The sequence below is a fragment of the Bicyclus anynana genome, chromosome 22 (assembly GCF_947172395.1).
Source record: "Bicyclus anynana chromosome 22, ilBicAnyn1.1, whole genome shotgun sequence".
Lineage (NCBI taxonomy): Eukaryota > Metazoa > Arthropoda > Insecta > Lepidoptera > Nymphalidae > Bicyclus > Bicyclus anynana.
This window is the reverse complement of record NC_069104.1, coordinates 2,181,934-2,205,797: the sequence shown is the minus strand read 5'-3', so window position 1 is coordinate 2,205,797 and position 23,864 is coordinate 2,181,934. Positions and strand designations below refer to the sequence as shown.

General features: G+C 35.8%; 1 protein-coding gene across 1 annotated transcript in view; it reads left to right on the top strand.

The window, feature by feature from the left end:
• The window catches only part of LOC112057873 (uncharacterized), a 173,318-nt gene that overhangs the window by 93,595 nt on the left and 55,859 nt on the right, over positions 1 to 23,864 (top strand). The window contains exon 2 of the mRNA XM_052888323.1: positions 19,753 to 20,072. Within this exon, the coding sequence (XP_052744283.1) occupies positions 19,753 to 20,072 (320 nt within the window). The remainder of the gene's footprint in view (positions 1 to 19,752; positions 20,073 to 23,864) is intronic.

The window sequence follows — 23,864 nt, the reverse complement described above, 5'->3', positions numbered from 1 at the left end:
GAGAAAGGCAACCAAAGAACTCAATTTACAACTAGATAGGTTACCTACTACAACTTATAGCAACGTTCCAATATAACCTAACTAAGGTGTTGTCATTTGAGACAGCAATAAGTTATAAGTAGGTATACCTCCTGTCCCATCCTTGCTATTGATATTCAAAATAGATGCCAAGGGTAGTGTGAAATTCGAAATCGTTTTACAAAATAATCAATTAGACTTAACTCGCTGTCAACGATCTCCAAAAATGATGAAAAGAATAAATCATCCATCATCCACACCGTAATCATGTTAGCTCTGATGTATTCAAATTTTTTTCGAAAAAACCTCATTCCGTATTCGGTAGCCAGGGTGATAGTCTATGGTTCCCATGAGTAACAGGTTACTAAGTTATGCGGGTCTGTTTTTTTGACTGTTTATATTTTAACACTTTTTACAGATTGTCATGTTTTTTAGCTACTGTGTGATTTGAATTATTTATTTACTTGCGTCCTGACATTGATTTGCACGGCCGCAATTCTTGACGCTTTTTTAAAATAAAAGCAGAATACCACTTAAATTTGCCAACGTATAATCCTAATCTAACATTAGGTTCAATATGTATATTTTTGTCAAATTTATCATTGACTGTCCAGATTATTCTACCCGGTACCCGGTTGTCCCGGTAGGTCAATTTTTTTTTGAATGATGCAATTTCTTGTTCTTATGAACCACATACCCCTACCCCTTGACTCTTAAACGTTTGCATGGGAAATAAAAACCTTTTAAACCTTCTCTATACCTTCTCTATACCTCCATGAACATTTCAAAGACCAAGATAAGATAAATCCGTTCAGCCGTTCTTAAATTTTAGCAAGACTAACGAACAGCAATTAATTTTTATAAATATAGAAGAAGAAGAAGATAAATAAAAAAAAAATATGCTGGGTAGATATTACCGTTAACCTACACATAACATTTAGGCATCATTTTTACCTACACAGTTCAAATGTAAATTTTGTTAATTTGCGTAAAATATTTTACTGATTTTCTTTGGAATATTAAAATAACATTACTAGTAGCAACTTACCTACATCATAAGGGCTTTTCATATAATTTTTTGCGGTAGCTAATTTTTAATAAAATTAAATTTGAACTCCTCCCAATTAATATTTTTCAAATAAATTCATTTTATACGATGTTTTTTTTTCTAAATACCTTCAAAATCTGTTAGATCCAGAAAATTATTTTTATTAAGAATAGCTATTATTCTTATGTGTACCTGGGTATAATAAGTATGTTTCGCTAAGAAACTTCTTCACACATCTTTAGTTTTTAGCCCCTGACTATAGGTGCCTTGATAACGAATCTATTGGTATAAATCAACGACATTGATAGATTGACGAGTCATTCAATCAAGTTTTTTATAAGTATTAAAATGTTTAGGCTACCTACCTACTCTGTTACAGGTACAAAAAATCACACTTTACTATACGAGTAATACTAATCTATAATGTGACCCTCAAATATCATCAAACAAAAAAGTACAACACAAAATTAGACAAAAAATGCACTACAAAATTGGCACCGGTCCAACTATGAATAACCTCATTTCTATAACAAAAAAAAGAAAAAAAAAAAGAATAACAATTTTGCACCCGAGTAAATCGCAGGTCCTAATTTACCTTACATTTTAACCCAACAATGGGATTAGTGAAGGAACAGGTGGTCCATTTTCATTATTATTACGAGACATTAGTTTACGCATAAAAACCAAAAAAAAAAACCTTTGCTTTTGGAATCAAATCGGGACACGACAATGATTGCTTTACTTCGAAAAATAACGCATCTATAATTATTTAGACTGCAATAAAAATTGCACTCAATAACAATAAACATAAGACAAAAAATCAAATGAAGCCCCTTAATCACATACGACATTTCTCACATAAGAATAATAGAGGTCGTTGGTACTTGGGGAAGCTAAAGCACAGGTGTCCAGCGATCGGCCCGTGTGAAAAGGCCGGCTATAGCAAAGCTCTTGAGGAGCGAAAGAGACGCAACCAAAATAAACGTTAAACTTGTTTACAGGTTTTTTTCTTTTTCTCTCCCTAGCCTATGTTCGTGATGGCTTTTTTTTTCTTTCATTTTGTTACCTCGCCTTTTTGGATTAATCTGTTGCATTTAAACTATATTTGAGAATATGTTTTTCCAATCATAAAATATTGTTAAGTATGAAACATTGTTTTAAGTAGACAACTTTTCTGACACTGCGCAGATAATTATGAACTATTACATAAGGATTCGATTCTTTAAGTATATTTTAGAATTAATAATTTCTACTTCAGCTTTTTAGTAACCTTCATTTTTGACTTAAAATCGTAAATATGAAAATTAACTTATATGTTACGTTATTTTGGTTATAGCTGCTAAAAAGATCAAGATCACGTTGTGACTGTAATATCACCAGTTATAAAGTACTATTGTCACTTATTATCTGGTGAGATTGCAGTCATAAAGGCTTTAGATACTTACAAGTTTATTCTAACCATATCTCTGATAGTTTCTGGTTTCTTGACGACATCATACGCCCAGAACGCTTTATCACTTGGTAAGTCTTTGCTGGTAGAGTGGTCACTAAACACCATCGACCAGACCAGACCTGAGTGAATTTTAAAAATGGGTACATAATCTGAAATTGACACGAGCTGGAAAACGAACATACAATCCTGTCTTTCTGTCACTTTCCTGATTATACAAGTAAGAGACAGAGGAAAATGGAGATCAATAGGAGAGGCCTATGTAGAAGGGGGACATGCTAATCATAATAATATGAATGTAATCAACAGCAGGAATTGGGTACGGATTTAGCTTAATATATGCATTTTTTTTAGCTTGACCTGTTTGTTGTACTTATTTGTTTGTTTCAATTTAAGCAATATTTTCTAAAGTTCAGATCTCAATATTGAATATTGTGTTTTTAAACGGTAGCAATGCTAAAAAATAAGCAAAGCATTAACATCGTCCGTATCTCATAGTGCAACCCGAGCTCAGCATGAGCTCTGCCGCTATACTACGTCCATCTTAAACAGGTTTCTGCTGCACTATTTATTGGTCTACCATTTTGTAATGACGGTTTGGCAGAACTTGTTGTATCCCATGGTTTTGCATGTATTATTTTATTTGCCCTGCTCTTAGACTAAATACATAAGGACTAGTATCGCACCCAAATTCACGAACAAAATTTTCTGCCATTTTCTAAGGAAAGCTAGCTTAGATTTCATACATATTATATACTAAACTAGCAGTTTTTGTTCGTGTTTTTACACCATATAACTACGCAAAAAGGTATTTTTACGGAGGTTTTTAACCGACGGACACGATTGTAAACTACGAAACATCGATTCTTTAGAGACAGTGTTTATAATCGCATAAGATCGTTGATCATATACGTTGACAGAAAAATAATGTCTTGCGAGGCAGGTCTTTATCTAATTAGTCTGAGGCCCTGCTTGTGTATTATCTATGTAAATTTGAACTATTATAACTTAGTTAAATATTTTAAATTCAATTCAATTCTTCATTTGCTGAGAACACATACCTTGACAATTTCATTTCTTATTTACCCCCTTTAGTTGATCTTAACTACGTGGTCACGTATTACTTATTTTAAAACGGTTTTATTTGCCCTGTTTGTGGACTATCTTAATGAATATTGTAATTTAGTCATAAGGTTTCAATATTTACCATTTTACAACAGATTGATCTTACCACCGTGATTTGATTTTATTGTTTTGTGTGATCAATATATAGGTAACTCAGATTTGGTAATCAGAAAAGTGATGTGAAAACATTTACCGAATTATTTTTAGGCTTTTGTTCAAATTTTTTGGGTCAAATTTAATAATTAAAATTTTACATTCTTCCTTTTGATAGTTTGATCTGATGTAATATAACTTATAGGATATATTTTGGAGAGTTTTCTCAGGAGATGTTGACGTTATACCACCTTCGCTTTTTTAACATCTCATCGCAAGACATCGGGCTCGTACAAAATGCTTTGTCTTCTTACGCACGGTTTGGAATACCCAAGTCTGTTTTCTGAATCTTATAACTTATCTTCAAAACAAGAGTGAATAGGCATCTTCTAGGCAAGCGTGTCCCATCTTAGACTGTATCTACACTTACCATGAGATTAGATCATCGTCAAACGCGTGTCTATTTGCATAAAAAAATCTAAGTTGGAACCTTATTATACCCATAACTCTGACTGTTTCTAAACGGCATCATATCTGAATGCTAAATCACTCGGCTTTGCTTTTGGACTTTCGACCAAAACGAATGCCACTATCAGACCACCTGTCATAATAGAAAAATGCTGACCTGGTACATTTTTCAATGTTGTGCCAAACATGACAGTGTGGTGATACTCCTGCTTGAGTTTGGTCTTGCCTTGCTCAGGTGGTTGAGGCATCGGACGCTGCCATAGTGCTTAGGCATTGTGGTGTATTACACAATTTTAGAATAAATATTTTTTCTTTCTTTCCTTTCAAATCTATCGTAATCCTAACTGAATATTAAATTAAATTTGAATATTTTTAACTTGGAAAAAATTACTTACTTAAATTTGATGAAATACACCTTTTATAGAAGCTTTTGATACAAGAAAAATCTCTTACACTGTATTTTCTATGACCATAACAAAACATGCACACACACGCCAAGTAGTTGTATATACACGTGGCTGTCTACACACACAGAGGCAGCGCGTAAGACCAGCAGTCGACCAGTTTATACGTAACCGAACGGTAATAATCGTGGCATTGTAGTGTACGGACAGCAAAAAATGTCTTCTAACATCTATAGGTACTATACAAATAATGTATCAAAAATTACTTACACGAATGGATGGATGGATCCATGGATTCACCATGCAGGTAGTCAATTGGTATGGCAGAGAGCAAAACTCCGAGCAGTACCCCGTGAACAAAGTAACATAGACTCAAAGTTCGTTAAAGACTTAAGAAAAAGTTATTGGACCATATCTAAGTATAATCGATAAAAAATAACCTATGTGTAATGTAATCTCCATTCCAAAATTCAATCAAATATTTTCAGTAATTATTGCGTTAAAGATCAATACATCAATCCAAACATCCTTCCATACATCGCGTTTAGTAGTAGAATCTCAATACAAAAATTAATTATACTTTTATACAATTTTGCTGACGGTGAAACATTCAATCTCTTGCATCCTTGATTTCTTGAAAAATTACTGAGCAATTTACATCGAAGCAATTTTATAAGCTCAACAAATCCTTGACTTTTTCTGACCCTACCTCGCCAAGTCTCGCTCGCGTCTCGAACACGTGGTACAAGAAAGAGAGAAAATATAAACCCTTTAATTTATGCCACGATAGTACTTGTATCTCGAAAATAAAATATCATCTTATTCTTTTTCGGGTCACTGGCCGTCAGTGATGCCCGTTTGATATGTTGTCGATGTTTTTCTTTTTTTTAAAAGACTTTTTTAATTGAATCCGATTTTGATTTGTATTTTGATTTTTTTGATTTATAAGGTAATGCGATCGAAAATACTGCTTATATAAATAATGTCATTTAGGATTCATAACCGTGAATGTTGAATTAAAAAAAAATAATATAATTGATACAATAATAAAACACTGTAACGTCTAAACTGGGTTATTTTAAGGTTACATTGGATTTTTAACCGACTTCCAAAAAGGAGGAGGTTCCACGTTCGGCTGTAATGTTTTTTCTACTTTATTTTCATAACCAGTCTTACCTACATTGCAACCGTTTTTGAATTGTAGTGAGACTTACGGAGAATACCTACAATTAATTTTCAAAACTGAAGTTGAAGTGTTATGTCGTTTAGATTCTCTCTGGAATACTACTAAACTGATGTAGATCGTTTCTTTTATCGATACATTGTCGATTATTTGATGCATTACATCGATAACATCGATATTTCTAACAATTGATAGTAATCCCTATCGCACGGTAGCGGCTACGCCTACGCCCCGACACACGTCACAACTCACGACATACAGCCTCGCTTTTCTATTTAATGGAACGGTTGGAAGTAAAGTCTACCATAAAGCTCACTTTCTGCCCAAGTGTGTATAGACAAGCATCATTTTTAAGGTTCTGTACGTTGCATATACTCAATCTAGTGGACGCCTTTGACTGCGTCCGCCCTTAGACTTCCCTAATCCGGCCCTGTAACAAAATCCGTTCTCAGCTCCGTTTACTAATTATAAACTACTCCTCTATCAAGTTTATTCTTTGTACTTCAAGCAGTTTACGATATTTCCTGATCAAACCTTTCGCTTTTATATATTCTTGCATCTACAGTGTCTGATTCTTGAAGCTATGAAAAATCAAGCTTCTAAGTTAACGATGTTTTTATAAATTGACAGTAAGAAGCTTTTATTCGTCTCCAACTTCCTCTATCTGTTATGGTGTTAACCGAGAAATTTAGAGACGAATCCGAACCTATGTCGCGCGTTATTGGCCTCTTTCTTATAAAACAAACACACTATTTATCGACTAGTTTGAGAGGAATGAGAATATTGGTTTATTTTACTGAAAAAGATCTGGCATTTCTTTAAACGGTCTTTTTTTTTCTGATTGTGTAAGTGCCGTAGGCTCCTTATGGGACCTCAGCGGCGTCACCGGGGGGTTTGGGCGAGCGCAGAAGCATCGCCTGATGGGGCCCGAAGGCAGAAGAAAGTAGTGGGCGGAACGACTCTCTAAGGGCGTCTCCTCTGAGACTCGGGCCTCGACTTAGAGGGCCGTTCGGGAAGGGTGTTTTGGCCTGAGTGTATCAGTCCGGGCGCCCCCGAGATCGTGAGTTAAAAAGCCCACGTCTGGGTGACGTCAGATATCGGGGACCTCGTCTTCGCCGGCGAAGACGCTTTAAACGGTCGTGGTTGTCAGATCAGAGGAGTTGGCAAATTTTATGATCCTTGGCATTCCTTTCGTATTAGCATATTCGGGAAACGAACCCTATCTTAAATTATAACAATTACAGTAAGGTTGTCAAAAATTCGAACTTCTACTTTGATTCGTTTAACTCTTTGCATCGTATTTCGCCACACTGTAAATTACCACAACTGGAGAATTCTCTTATTTCTTTTCCTGGTTTTCGAGTTACCGCAATCGCAAATTTTTTTCATCGCTCGCAACTGTCCTTAACTTTGACAAAGTAGATGCTAAATATTTGCGGTCGAAAACCACGGCTACCGGAATTGACGTTCCGATACGGGCCGAAAATATTTTACGGTCCATAAAATGGAGGAATTTCGAGTGCCAAATATGTGGCACGACCCGTGAGACTCAGGATACGGGTATTCAATGTTGCGCAAATGCATTTATTGACGTGACAACGTCTTATAACTCGATGAAGCCAGATGCAAACTCGAAAAAAGATGACGTCATGCGTCGTTCCCTCGCTCTAGGGTTGCCAACTTTTTTTTTTACAAAAATGCAACCATTCCATCAGTATTTTCTGACGTTGTCACGTTCAACTATCGTCAGTAAACCGACGTTACAGACAACCCTTTTTTTTCGTAGATTTTGAATTAACTTCATCATCTCCTTGACCGTAAATTTCTAAGTCATATCATCAATTCCATATAAATTTGCGTTTACGTCAACATGATAGTAACAGTATGAAAATATTGAAAACTCCCACTAGGCACACTGAATGCACCAACTAGCTATTGTTAGTATTTCTTAAGTTAGATGATTTCGTATTTACTACGCTAAAAATTGAGATAAGAGGTAAAAATGTCATCCGGTAGATATAGGCAACCCTTTGCTGATATCATAGAGTAGGTACAGGATATTGTCCAGTTAAATTATGGTTTTTGTTAACAATGGACTTAACGGAATGCGAAAAATGCGATTGTTATTATTGTTAGTATGATGTTAATTATAGATGGCTATTGTCAAAATTAGTGAATTGCTGTATCTATTTTATCTTTAAGTATCTATGAACTCATAAATTATTTATTTATGACTGATTATGATAATTCGTAGATTCTTAATGTATTTTCCCTAAATTGTAAAAAAGTAACAAAATGAGTTTCCCACGTGTAATCATTAGCCAATGCAGGGCACGAGCATGGATACAATAACGAGAAAGAAACTAAACATATCGCTTTGCCAAACAAAAACCCCTTTATAATGCACACACGTGGTGCCCGTTCACAAAAAAGTGAAAAACATCTACTACTTCAGTAACCAAAGTCTTAGACTAATAAAAATATAGATGTAATTAAAATATAGATGGTAATTGAAACGTTAGAGACTATCAGTATAAAGGTTAATGGTGTTAATTGGTTCGTTTAATAAAATAAAATAAAATCACAAATTTTACCATGTTTAAGTCGAATAATATTTAGTTTTTCCTTTTAAAAGCTGATGCTAGGTGAAACACGATTGACTGTTTTAAATAGACCTTTCTTTACAGAGCACACTTGCTATAAAATGTCCTATAAAACTTGTTCTCCTCAATCACAAGCAAAGATTATATATGGGGTTAAAGCCTTTAACCCCTTCCGAGCCTTGAAATTTAATTCCACATCTGACCGTTGATATTACAAGCTTCAAAAATATTTTTCTGTTAAACAATTTAGTTTGTCATGTCTCCTATAGGCTTGGGAGTTCCATCATAAACCAATTATTATAAAACCAGAAACAAAATCTCCAGATAAAATTAGCTACAATGCAAACTTTAATCACTCTTGTTATTGTTTGAAAAATACCTTTCTTTTTTATATTTCAGTATCATATTACGTTCGCCTTATATTTATCTTTGTTCCATCATCAAAATATTACACTTCTTTCATTAATTACTTACTCAAGCTTGTAGCTTATTGTACTTACTGTCAAGCTTGTTGTAGCTTTGTTCCAATTGATTTTTCCTTTAACGTTTGCTCCATCTATATTAATACATTTGTCTGTGCCAAAAGTAAAGAAACCCATGGACACAATGCGCCGAGTGTTGCTGTCACGTCAGCCGTAATGGTTTTTGAGGCAATTATCATTTGAAAGAGTACGAGCGTAGTACGGTAGCTGGAACACTTTTGTTTTGTTTTACCGTTACCCCACTAATGACTGATGGTTTATCTCCCTTGGGCTGCAAGTCAGTGTGTCTTATGGTCAAATACGTGAAGTTTTGAATAACTATAGATACTCCGTAACTCTCTTGTTGGTCGAGTGGAGCCCATATGGATTATCCGTTCAAGGTTCTGATGATCGAGTTATAAAATACTGAGCTTTTCTTTCTTCTAAAATATTGTCAGCCTTTATGGTAACATGGATTAGGTTAAACCTCAAATTTCTTTAAAATAAAATGAACTTTAAATGGTAGAGATTAGGTCCACTTTACTTTATGGAAAATTGAGATGTATATCCTTATCCATGTCCATGAATATAGAAATAGAATATAGTGGTCTGAGTAAATATTTGGAAGTTAACAGTGTTACACTCAAAGCTCTGAGCACGATCATTATCATTAACATCTAATAGTAATACAAAATCACTTCTTCCATGATATTTTCAGTAAGAATTCTAGAAGATATTTTGAAGACCACGTTTGGTTCACAAACATACCTTTTCTCAATTATGTTTAGATAATTACTTTATAGAAAGAAATACCTTACTTTGTTACAACAAACTTAAATTTCACTTTGAGAGAAGATCATTCGTAGAGATTTCTTAAGATAAGAGCTATCTCATTACATATGCTTTCACTTTCCATAATTATAATTAGTAGATAGTTAATACAAATTGTACTATGTAGATAATATTACAATTCCAAATACATTAAATTCCCGACACTTGCTTTGTCTGTAACCTGGCGTCTACATCATTATTCATCGTTGTGTGCAACTACAATAATTAATAAGTTTGGTCTGAGTATTTGCATACAATGCGGCGGGCGAACGCGACCGCTTTACGAAATGAACTGAGAAATCACTAACAATAATTACTTATGTCATTCAGAAAGCCACTGAATGATTGGAGATGTTTCTGTCTCCTGTTCTTAGTAAGTCCCTTTGTAAATATTGATTCGTTTTTACTAAATCTTTAAGGAACCTGTATAGGATCACTTGACTGTCTGTCTGTCTGTCTTTATGTCAGTTTGTCTGTATGACCGTTTATCTGTCTAGCAAGATCCTTGACGACTAAACTAACCGGGTTTCAAAGCCCAGTGTTAAAGAGAAGCCTTCAATAAATACAACATAATTCAGTTACTACAATTATACTTCATCAGCTAAAATAGTAAAAATAAAATAAAAAGCATTCTTGTAAAAAGCATGCTTTTTAAATTTGCGTACTATTTTTGTAATTTAAACTGTTACTATCTTTGCGGCAATGTCTACGCCTCTTTGTTTTTAAGAATATCTGAATTCAAATAAACAATAACTACATTGCGCAAAGCTAAGCTCTATTTACTTATAGAACACCACAAAAACACTCTGCATAAAATTAAGAATTTAAATTTAACGTTAAAAGATAGACAGATCAAAATATAAAAGATAACTTTTATCTTTTTCCAGGGCCCAATTTCTTTGCACTAAAGTTCATCTAAATTTGATTTATAGGCCTGATAAAGTAACAAACAATAACATCAATAGTAACGGTTATGATTTAAAATCCTAAAGATTATTCAAAACCTTTGCTTCTAACCAATATAAGACGCGCAGTAGCCACTTTTTAAACTTGTACGTTTTAAATCGTTCAGACGTTAAGAACTTACGATCGTAGCTCGTGCGGTGAATCAATCTCCAATTACTATGGTCTCTATTACTTAACGTTTAAGGTCTATCGGCGATGTTGAGATGAGCTACTATATTTCTATTTATAAAGCCAATCGAGACCAGTTGCCCGGTCGTCAACTTAATTGTTGTTAAATACTTAATCTCATCTTGTCTGCCCGTATAACTGTTCAAACCGGTTCGGACTGCACAAATAATTATTGTGATTTAAAAACCCTTGCGTACCCTTCGCTTTGAAGTTACAATTTGCGCTTTGCTGGGCAATAAATTGCTGAATGCAACTTAGGAATCAAGTCAATGTTACTTCAAAAGCTTTTCATAAACGTGAATTGCGGTGGATTTTTATTTTTATGTGTATTAATTGCTGTTGCTATCAAGAAGTTATTTCTTTTTCTTGTTAAATAAGATAATTATCAGCATTGTATATTATGATTAAAATCTTGTTTTTAATATAGGGCCAGACTTCTTTCCTTATTGAGAGACTTAGATTTGAAAACCCGACAAAGTGTACAATTCAGAACTAGTTCAGAATTTAGTTTGATTTGAAACTTTAAGGGCTAAGCCCAGACCAATTAGGCATTCCTATAACAACAGCGATTTAAAATGTCTTTTTGTTTTTAATACAACGTTTTTTGACAACATGAATTGATTCTCACTGATATGTATCATTATAATATTAGCTATCTTTAAAAACTTTCAGTTTTATTATTATGTTGTATTTAACAGATTTTTTGATTTATAGAATATCAATTCAATTCATTCAATCACAAACATCATCGTTCGGTAGACACGAAATACAAATATCATCCTGTCTGTCAACAATAACCAAGAAACCTGTTGATGCATTTAATTATCCACTTCAAGTATTTTTTGTAAACTCATCGAGTTACTCTCTCAGAAACAGTTTAAGGGATTGACAAAATGATTGAATTGAGAAATCATTCCGTGATTAATTCTATTCAATCGTGTTCAAGCTAGTGGATGGCTGACATGATCTGTGGGAATTTACGATGTAAATTCCCACAGATCATGTTCTGGATTGTCCAGTTTTGATTCTTTTTCAGTTTTAATCTTATTATTTCCATCGTGATTAAGCGTTTTGATATAATTTTATGGTTCTTTCATTTATTCTTATTTATATTATGTATGAATTTGACTATGAGCAATTTCTTCCAACTTTTAAAAACGTATGAATGTTTTATGAGTCTTAGAAACTTGGACTTGATTTTTGTTTTCGGTTTATAAATTGTTTTGCAAATCTAATCCTTAATAAAAATAATTGTAAGGTAATCTCATGTTTTAATTTACGAGTATGTATTGTTAATATCATTATTTTTAATAGCATAGACCTCAACTTTATCCCATCTTTACGATATGTACAACAAAGTATTAGTACCACAAAGATTTACAAGATTGAATTATGACGATTTATCTTGAATTATTTTTTGTTGTACATTTCTGTTTTAATAACACCTGTTTACATAAATTTAATTGTGTTACTTGTTTCCAAAATCTGTTAAGCTAAATACAAGAATTTCTTATTTAAATTTAATAGATTAACTGGTTCGTTCCGCAAATTATGTTTTTTTCTCATTAATGTGTTCTTTGAGCATATTATATCCAAGATGCGATACAGCAAACCTATGTTCATGTAATCATTAAAGACCTGCCTCAACACTAATTGCCACATTAAACTTAAAGTGTCTTATCTGACCATACTCTATGGTGGAACCACACCATAGTTGACGTGGCTTATCTCCCATCGATGCTTGATTTATGGGGGTCATAAAACTGACCGTTTTATAGAGGCCAAGTGTTTAATGCCATAGTCTTGTTTATATTGAAACCGAGTGTCTATTGAAGTTCTTTTATATAGTTTTATTTTATTCGTTTCCACCTATGGTTCTATGTTGAAACTTTGTTTATGTAGACTTTATGGGCTGATTGATCTTAACGATTTGCGATTTCTTTATTGTTTGAATGTTTATATCGAAGACATTTTATTGTTTTTTTATTATCTACAAATTAATGCTTGACTACGATTTTTTTATTCTCTACAAGTTAGCCCTTGATTACAATCTCACCTGATGGTAAGTGATGATGTAATCTACCATGCAAGTGGGATAACTTATAAGAAGTAGGATGAAAATCCACACCCCTTTCGGTTTCTACACGACATCGTACTGGAACGCTAAATCGCTTGGCGGTATGGCTTTGCAGGTAGGAAAGTAACTAGCCATGGCCGAAGCCTCCCATCAGCCAGACCTGGACCAATTGAGAAAACCTCAATCTGCCTGCCCGGAGACCGAACCCAGGACCACCGCGAATATCATTGCCCCACGGAGTTTGGATTTTCCATTTTCATATCTAATAGTGTACTTACTACAAGTTCTACAATGGAACTACAGCAGTGTTAACAGACTGTCAGCTTGACGACCTCTATGGTGCAGTTGGTAGTGTTGTTGTTCTTAACAGAGAGGTCCTGGATTCGATTTCTGATTCGAGTCAGTTTAGGACTTTATAATTCTAAAGTGGCTCGGGTCTGGTCTGGTGCCATCTGCCATGGCTAGTCACCAGTAGCGAAGACTGAAATTTTCTAAGTAAGTAACCCGTTAATGTGTTTTTTAGTCGGAATGTGTTTTTGCCTGAGTACGTTAAATTATTAACATCAATAAAACTCGTGGATTTTTAAAATGTAACCCAATAAGAATTGGGTTGTTAAGATCCATCGCTCCTGCTAGTTACCATCCTACCGGAAAGACGTACCTACTCACTGCCAGACTATTTTGTGTATCGGTAAAATACCGTCAGAAGTACGGGTAGAATAAATTTGTAAATAAAAAAAAATTATATTGATATAGATTAATGTAGTAATTTTTTTTTATTTATTATTCAACAAATTATTTTATCTATTACGTAATATTAATAACAAATCATAATTATTAAAAATACTCCATACATAATTGGCCTCCCGATGAAACCAACAAATTACACACTTGGGTCGTTTAAACCCCATATTAACTTCTCCTAAGGAAGGCTTAACCCGTTCATTATTGGAATTATACACATATGTACGTGTTAGCAAATGAAACCGCTTGAGACCGCTAGTGATGAAATAGGGTTGGAAATTTCCATAAATTAAAAATAAGATCTGGAAATGTGTGATTTTTTTATATGTGTAATTCAAGAAAAGAAGATGGTCCATAATTGTATGGAGCTCAGGATCAGTCATTGTACTTTGGCGGAAATAAAAGAAAATATTTGTTTTAACAATTTTTTATTATACAAATCTACGTAATTACTTTAATTCTTTCGAAGTAATATTCAGTCTCTCCAAAAAAATGCAACACTAATATGGGTAATAATGGCAGATTGATGACGATGACGACTTTTTCTATGCAGTAGTCGATTTGACGTTTGCTGTCAATTGTCATGTCATATTTGCAATAGGGGCGACATCTTGATAGAACTCGAAAAATTGGGTTTTAATTTTTAACATTTATTTACTTTAATAAATTTAAAAAAAAATCCTTGTACTTTTAAATTTTAATGATACGGGGTACAAGACTTGACCTGAAATGGACCATCTCCTTTATAAAAAATCAGAATTCATTTATTTCAATTAGGCTTAATTTACAAGCACTTTTGAAACATCAAGTTATGTCATGATTGGCATAACTTGATGTTTCAAACTTACATGTTATTACTTACTTACTTACTTACTTCGTCGTCATCAACCCATATTCGGCTCACTGCTCGAGTCTCCTCTCAGAATGTGAGGGGTCAGGCCAATAGTCCACCACGCTGGCCCAATGCGGATTTGCAGACTTATTAGGTATGCAGGTTTCCTCACGATGTTTTCCTTCACCGTTTGAGACACGTGATATTTAATTTCTTAAAATGCACACAACTGGAAAGTTGGAATGCATGACCCGGACCGGATTCGAACCCACACCCTCCGGAATCGGAGGCAGAGGTCATATCCACTGGGCTATCACAGCTCTTTCTTACTTACTTATTTACCACCATGTTACTTAAACGCAACTTAGCGTAAACGTTACATACGTAAGTAAAGCCTAAGCGCCTTGATTCGAGAAGAGCCCACAACAAACTCAGCCAAGGTTGATTTTTTTTTGTTTAACACAATTTTACAATGGTGTAGTGCAGTTTAACACCAAGCTTTTTTATCATTAACAAAATCAAAATCAAAAATCATTTATTTCAAGTAGGCTCAGTTTACAAGCACTTTTGACACGTCAGTTGACTATTTTTAAAGATTCTACCACCTGTTCGGAAGGCAGGTTCTGCTGAGAAGATACCGGCAAGAAACTCAACAGTTGCTCTTTTGAAAAAGTCATACAGTATTATAATTTACAATTGATAACAATTATTGTTTATTTTTCTTATAGTTTTACTTCCTGTGTGAAGGTGGAAGCTTATAAATATAATCATTAACACTAAAACTATAATTATGATGGAAGTTGCATTTAATCAAATCAAATAATTATTTATTTACTAGAATTAAGTACATGTTTTGTTCTAGTATGAACCGTGTCGCAGCTTCCATCGCTCTTCCTCAACTTTGACTTCTTCCACTTAACAACTTCATCCCATTGACTAGTACAATTATGAAAGCTACCAACAAGCTATCGGTGACAAACAGAAACTTTAGCTGCTTATAATAAAATTATTTTCGGGATAATATGAGAAATGATGTTTACTGACATAGATTTTGCTTAAGGTTATAGGTAGGTACTTAAGCTTCAGATATCACAAAATTAGCAAAAAATATGCTTTTCTTGTTCAAGAAGCTTGTTCAAGATAGGCAGCGCATATACGCATCTATAAACTTCACAGGTGAAATAGCAATAAAACTAGTAAGTACTCTCATAGGATAATAATTACGCCGAGAAAAAACCATAGAACAATAAAAAAAGCTACAAATGACAGTTGAATACATAAATAATAACGCAGTATAACCACAGAATAAATACTATATAGTAGCGTTGTAGCGTAGGCTATGGCCTGTAGAAACACCTGTGTTACGCATCGGATAAAAACTTGCAGGCAGACAGAGTTGTGTGGATACACTTTGTTGTATCTTTTTATTTTTCGAAAAAATTCAAACCAATTGAAATTGAAACAATAGTTTTTGAGGAATTTGCAGGCATACAAACATGCATTATACTCGCTATCGACTTAAAAAGTTGTTTAAAATATTTTCAAATCGTCCGTTAGAATAATAAAATGTAACATGTAATAATAATGCTGGTAGGCCTAGCATGCATCAACAATAAATCTCGTGAAAAATAAGCATGTCGCACCGATAGCAGTGAAATGGAAAATGTCTCTCTTTCGTTGCGATCGGACGCACGAAAGAGCGATAATTTCCAATTAATTACAATTTAAAAAGTTTGTTTTTTATGGGTTGCACCGGCTTCACCACGCTGCTTGTAAAGACATTCTGGATCATTATTTATTCTGTGTGTTAAAAATTAAAAAAATCTAATAATTCTTGTGTCGCGCTGTTTGTTACCAAACTCCTTCGAAACAGTTAAACCAATTTTTGTAAAATTTTGAGTTCATATTGGTCGGGGAATCGGCGAATCATTCATATCATCTAATTTTCATACCATAGGAACAAGGGTGATTCACCCCAAAATTTTTATAACGCAAAACAACTGCTGGGTCAGCTAGTTGTAATTAAATAAATGAGAGAATATATTAGTGATAAAAGTAAACAATACTTATGTAACACAAAACTCGATTGCGGTTACTCATCCGACCGTGTCCACCATACGCTAGTCATTGCACTGCAGAGCGGGACGGCGACAGTGGTCTCGCTCGCACAGCGGTCGCTTGCACGTGTGTCAAGTCTCATGACAAAACGGGTTTCGTTCGGACGGCATAAGATTTTATTAATTTGTGTTTCTCATTCTGTACTAGGCTTCGCTTGGGACTTTGTTCACTAGGAATTGAATTATTAGATTGCAGTTTTATAACTACAATAACTAATTTAAATAATAACCACCTCTGCCTTTGGCCCCCCAAATGGGCGTTGTTTCGAATTCGGTTCGAGGCATGCACTTCCACCTTTTCAGTTATGTGCATTAAAAAAAATTAAATATCACGTGCCTCAAACGGTGATGGAAAAACATCGGGAGGAAACCTGCATAGTACCTACCTGCGAATTTTCTTAATTCTCGTCTCTCGTGTGTAGGTTTGCCGATCCGCATTGGTCCAGCGTGTTGAACTATTAGCCTAACCCCTCGGACAATAATGAGAATTATTTTTGAATCAAATAAAACTTTTTAGGAGGGAGGGGGGGGGGGTTTGTAATATTTTCATACGGCCTACGTCACAAAACAAACCTACCTAAAATAAAAAAAAACAATTCATTAGGTCGGTACAGACAGACTTTTTTACAATTTCATTATAGCATAGTTCACCTCTACAGGTTTCCTGGTATCCTGGTATCCTGGTAGTGGTGCCATCGATCTCTCTGATAACAAATTGCTCCCCTTTGTTCTGTCGATGCTTTATTTTAATTTACCTTTTTTATTTTATGCATTTGTCATGTCCTCTCGCTTTCTGAGAGCCTGGTATATTCTTGGCAAATTACTTTCGATATTTTTACTGTAACTTGGAAATACAGTTTGCCACATTGTATATTTTTTTTTTGAATATTTCATATCATAAATAATTTAGCATTTATTTTTAAACTTACTGTACACCGTACCTAATAAAGTTAATCTTCAACCTACAAACAATTAAGTTTTTAGCTCCAAGTAATAGTTAACATTTTTGGAAAATAGGTGTAAGAAATCTTAAGCACCAGCTTGCTTGCAGAGGTCAAGAAAGCTGTTATACTTTTTTCTGGATTCCTCCAGTTGGCTTATTCACAAACCATGCTCTATTGCCCGTAATTAACATCAAATCAATAGCCCATTGTTAAACAATGTCAAAAAATCTCTCTCTCTCTCTCTACAGTCGTTCCTTCATTACTGAAGATCGTGGTCCTGGTAAAATCCCAACCTCCTGCGGGTTCACACCTTCCATCGGCATCTGTTGGTGGTCACCCTTCTATCGTGTGCTTCCCTTTACAATCTACCACTTCTCTCTTGGGAAAATAGTACAGTGGTTTCCCCTTGTCTTCTACACCAGACATTTTAGGAGTTATTTCTACTCCAAGTTTGCTGAAACCTCGTCCGCCTGGTTTCCCAGATGTGTGTATGGGTATCCCGCCATTGGTCGGTCGCCAGAGCCTCGTCCGTTGAAGGACCAGGTGAAGGTGACATTTGGGTTCAATTAGATGTTAGTGCCTTTGCCTTACCACCTAGTTGTTAATTTTTGTGTAGCTATATCAACTGAAATTACGTACTCAAAGTTAGAGAATAGACCAGAAGGACTGGTTTGCAAAATTTTCAATTGATCCAAGATAGAAGTACTTACATATACTTAGTACTAGTCATTATTATCATCATTAACAGCCGATGGACGTCCACTGCTGGACATAGGCATCTTGCATGGACTTCCAAACAAAACGGTCTTGAGCCGCGAACATCCAGCGGCTCCCTGCAATCCTCTTGATGTCTTCGGTCCACCTTGGGGGTCGACCAACACTGCGCTTTCCGGTGCGGGGTCGCCATTCCAGCACCTTGGAACCCCAACATCCTTCGGCTCTTCGAACTATGTGGCCTGCCCATTGCCACTAGAACTAGTACAGTAGATGATTTTATACCGAGGTATATAATTCGCAATCAGCATCATACAAATTATTATCAAAATATCGTTGGTATGTGAACAATAAACAAGTTGAAAAATAACTATAGTTCCCATTTTTAATCTTAATTTATAAATCGTATTTATTATCATGTATTTCATGAAATCTTAGATTCTCCTCCTCACTTCAAATCACTTTTAGGACAACAGTTTCAGTCAAAAACAACCCTTAAACCAATTAAGTTACTGCCTAATTTCCTTCAACACTATTTTTCATTTCGCCAACAGTACAATAGCCAGAAGCCAAATGCTACTGTAGACTATTTTTTAATCAACATAATCGATTCTCGGATGGGTATTTAAACATTTTGCTTTTATTTAGAAGTAGTGTCCAAGTTGGTGGAACAGGTTATAGAGTAGCTTCGAGCTTAGTTTTTCAACTGTTTTGAATAATTTATTTTATAACTTTTTTATTGGCTGTTATTTTACTTTGTTCCTGTTGTTTTGGTATATGACCAATATTCCCATTCCCCTCCATTTAGTCAGGAAAGACTGTGTTAGGAGTGGGTACGACAATAGACCAACGGGACAGGGATCGAACCACCACCCCTCGGTGATGAGTCCGACCGCTCTTACCGTTGAGCTATTGAGGCTACAATATTAGTATAGACATAAAGCTTGAATAACTTATCTATTGCGGAAAACTGCATTAAAATCCATTGGATAGTTTAATTAAAAGTTCTAAACGAAGAGACAGCGGAAGCGACTCCATTTTATATACGAGTATGTAAAGAATAACATTTTTAGATCATTATAATCTATACTAATATTATAAAGCTGAAGAGTTTGTTTGTTTTTTTGGTTGAACGCGCTAATCTCACGAACTACTGGTTCGATTTGAAAAATTCTTTCAGTGTTAGATTTATCGAGGAAGGCTATAGGCTATATATTGTCCCCGTATTCCTACGGGAACGGGAACCACGCGGGTGAAACCGCGCGGAGTCAGCTAGTATTTAATACTAGCGGACGCTTGCGACTTCGTCCGCGTGAAATTTAGTTTTTCACAAACCCTCGGTAACCAAGGATGAAAAGTAGCCCATGTGTTAATCCAGAATAAAATCTATTTCCATTCTAAATTTCAACCAAATCGATTCAGCAGTTGCGGCGTTAAAGAGTAACAAACATCCATACAAACTTTCTCGTTTATAGTAGGATGGTAATAGTGAAAATTTGTTTGCAGATCGTCCGTACTCCGAATCGGACATCCCAGAGAGATCTCAACCACCGGTGCAGCAATGCCGCCGCTCTGCATCATCACCGCCCCTGACCCTGAGCTTCGACAGCGACCTGGAAGACGACGTCTTCCTCCCGAGATCAGACCCTGGGAACGACAGGTTCTCTACCACCAACTTGGAGATCTTCAGATATGGGAGAACGCCGGCTGGTGTTTTACTGAGTCCGAGGAGAGAGAGGTCGTTCAACTTTTCAGTGACCAGCGAGAAACATTGGAGGGATAAGGGAGGGACGGACGTTGCTGATGACGTCATAGATGCTGATGTTGTAAGTACAGATTCAAATTTCAAATATCCAATCTATACTAATATTATAAAGAGGAAAACTTTGTTTGTATGTTTGTTTGTTTGTAATGAATACTAGTTTGGCTCAAAAACTACTGGACCGATTTTAAAAATTCTTTCACCATTCGAAAGCTACATCCACAAGTAACATAGGCTAAATTTTATTTAGGAAAAAAATAGGGTTCCGTAGGATATTTGGGTTTTTTGGACACAAGGTGTAAAAAATCAACCTGAAAAGTTACTTATTTTGCGTACGCTGCCAAAACTATAAAAGATAGAACCATAAAATGTTCTAATTAATTGTAGATCTTATAAATATATATAAAAAAACCATTCTTTAATTTAAAAATGGGGTAGGGTATGGATAGGGTAGGAGTAGGGGTAGGGATAGGGTAGGGGTAGGATAGGGTTAGTTGAAAGCTTACATCGAGTTTCACGCGGACGAAGTCGCGGGCGTCCGCTAGTCATTCATATTTTGCACACCATTGGTTCTTGTATCCTAGTCATCAACCCATATTCGGCTCACTGCTGAGCTCGAGTCTCCTCTCAGAGTGAGAGGGGTTAGGCCAATACTCCACCACGCTGGCCCAATTCGGATTGGCAGACTTCACACACGCATAGATTTAAGATAATTATCTGGTATGCCGGTTTCCTCACGATGTTTTCCTTCACCGATTGAGACACGTGATATTTAATTTCTTAAAATGCACACAACTGAAAAGTTGGAGGTGCATGCCCCGGACCGGCTCCGAACCCACACCCTCCGGAATCGGAGGCATAGGTCATATCCACTGGGTTATCACGGCTCTCAATCTCTCTCTAGACTCTGTATCCTAGTAGCCTAGTATAACTCTAACTCTATAACTCTAACTCTTAGCCCATGTATCAAAATTAGTTGGAGCCCAATTAGACGACCGAAAATCTTTTTAGCAGATTTTATCCGGGAAGCACTAGATTAATGTAGAGAATGTAGATTAAAGGGAATGTGGATTAAACTTGTTAGGAATAGGATGAAAATCTACACCCCTTTCGGGTTTCACGACATCGTACCGGAACGCTAAATCGCTTTGCCGGTAGGGTGGTAACTAGCTACGGCCGAAGCGACCGTCCTACCTACAATATTAGTAAGATGCATCGAAAGTACAACATAATTAGGTATTTTCTGCCCGTGTGAATTGTGCAATACGTGCGAAAAGTAAATATTCTAAACGAGGTGTTTCTAAAAACTAGCACGCGTTAATCCTTTGTTCGCGTGAAATATGAATCATGACTGAGTCGATGAACCGAGCATCATGCGTTCGGATACTTCTACTACTACAATAATATTATACTACTAGCGGACGCCCGCGACTTCGTCCGCGTGGAATCTAGTTTATCACAAATTCCTCGGGAACCATGCATTTTTTCGGGATAAAAAGTAGCCTATGTGTTAATCCATGCTATAGTATATCTCAATTTTAGCTAATTCGGTTATGTAGTCGAGACGTGAAAGAGTAACAAACATTCATATCATTAAAATCATCAATTTTCGCAAATCTCGGGAAATATATTAGTTTCGAGTTTATAATATTAGTAGGAAGTAGGATTAGTAGGATTAACTAGCAAACACCGCGCGTTTTCACCCGCGTGGTTCCCGTTCCTGTAGGAAAGCGGGAATAAAATATAGCCTATAACACTCGGGGATAGTTTAACTGCCCAATAGTGAAAGAATTTTTCAAATCTGTTCAGTAGTTCCAGAGCCTATTCAATGCAAACAAACATAATAAAATCAAATATTTCCTCTTTTTTTTCTTTATTTATTCTACTACCAGTCAAAAAATTCACGACCTCTTGATGTTGAGTCCAGCGATATTTTATACTAGAGATAGGGCACTAACGCATCAAAACTGAGGCGGACACATGTGCATAATTGTCTTAATTTCATTTAGTCGCTTTTTAAACAAACGAAAGTTATCTAAAAACATAGTACCTATATATTGTCTACAATCTCAAGTTGTGTGTTTAGGCAGTGTAAAAACTATATATACATAAATAAATAATATAAGTAAACACAAAATTGTGCATGTGTGCGCTCAGTGAAGTCACTATAGTATGAAATAATCATTGTTTGAGTCCATCCCTTTAACCGTACGAGCTTTGAGGCATCAAAAAATGCAATTACGTTTGAACGCACAATTGCTATTGAACAAGACCAGGCGTTGAGACGTTAATTCCAACAATACATTGATAGGATGGGCCAGTACAATATTACTTTAATGCTGCAATAAAATAAGAAGCGCTGACTGAAGCGGAAATTAAATCTTTCCAATACTCACCGGTTTACGTTCGAATAAAGCTTAGCGTGAGTGTTTTTGTTGTTATCATTAGAAGTGTGGAGACGGCTTTATTATTTTTGATAGTCCAAAAATATTAACTACGACTCTGGCGAATTTGGTAAACTAGGTAATATTTGGTAGATAACGTTGCGGTTTTCAACAAGGGTTAAATTAGGATTATATCTATACTAATATTATAAAGAGGTGAAATTTGTGGTGTTGTAGAGAGGGTAACCTCTTGACCTACTGAAAGTCTTTACCACTGCAGGGCTAGCACGGGCAAGGGAGAAATTTATCCACGGGGAGAGGATAAAACGTTTATCCCCCACACTCCTTTTATCTACTCACCGCGCATGGGCACGCCGGTGGATATAATATCCCCGGTGGATAAACGGAGGGAAAGACTTGTCAACCCATTTGTATATATCTTATAAATTGGCATTAGGTATATTAATAGTCCGAAATAAACGTAAATTTGATAATATTTGGTTATTTTGTGCATATTATTTATCTGTTTTCTGTTGGCATTGTTTTGTTTGGTGATTGTTTTTTGCGGTGGTTTGTAGTAGGTATCTATAGTATCTATCATACTAGCGGACCCGGTCAAGCTTCGTTGTGACATAAGTGCACTTATTCTCTATCCCTACTCTACCCTTCTTTACCTCTACCCCTACCCTACCCCTGCCCTACCCCTACCCTACCCCTGCCCTACCCCTGCCCTACCCCTGCCCTACCCCTGCCCTACCCTACCCCTACCCTACCCCTACCCTACCTCACCACTACCCGACCCCACCCCTACCCCACCCCTACCCTACCCCACCCCTACCCCACTCCTACCCTACCTCTACCCTACCCCTACCCTACCCCACCCCTACCCCACGCGTAATGTCAATCGGGGATTAATTTGTCTTTCCCTTGTGGCCATGCTATGACGGGTGGATTTATATCCTTAGTCAGTGGATATAATGGGTGGATAAAAATTTTATCCCTTGCCCATGCTAGCCCGGACTGGAAAGCCACGTTTTTTATGAGTGAGAAAGGCAAAATTTTATTCCTGTATTCTCACGGGAACGGGAACTACTGGGGTGAAACCACAGGCATAGGGCGGCTCAGGTCTTATCTATTAGTAGGTTTCAGCTGTAGCTAGTTACCATCTTACCGGAAAAGACGTACTACCAAGCGATTTACGAGTAGCTTTCCAATTTTATGATTTTAGAAACTATCAGAGGTATGGTTAAAATACAGTTAAACCTTCTACAAGTTATAACGCTACAATCATACACTAACTTACTTGATCTTGATGTATTCCCTTGTGAAGAAGCCATCTCCACCCCTAGGAGCATCTTTGAAAAATGACTTTCACTCTCACTTTACATTTTCCAATTTTATGATTTTAGAAACTATCAGAGGTATGGTTAAAATACAGTTGAACCTTCTACAAGTTATAACACTACAATCAT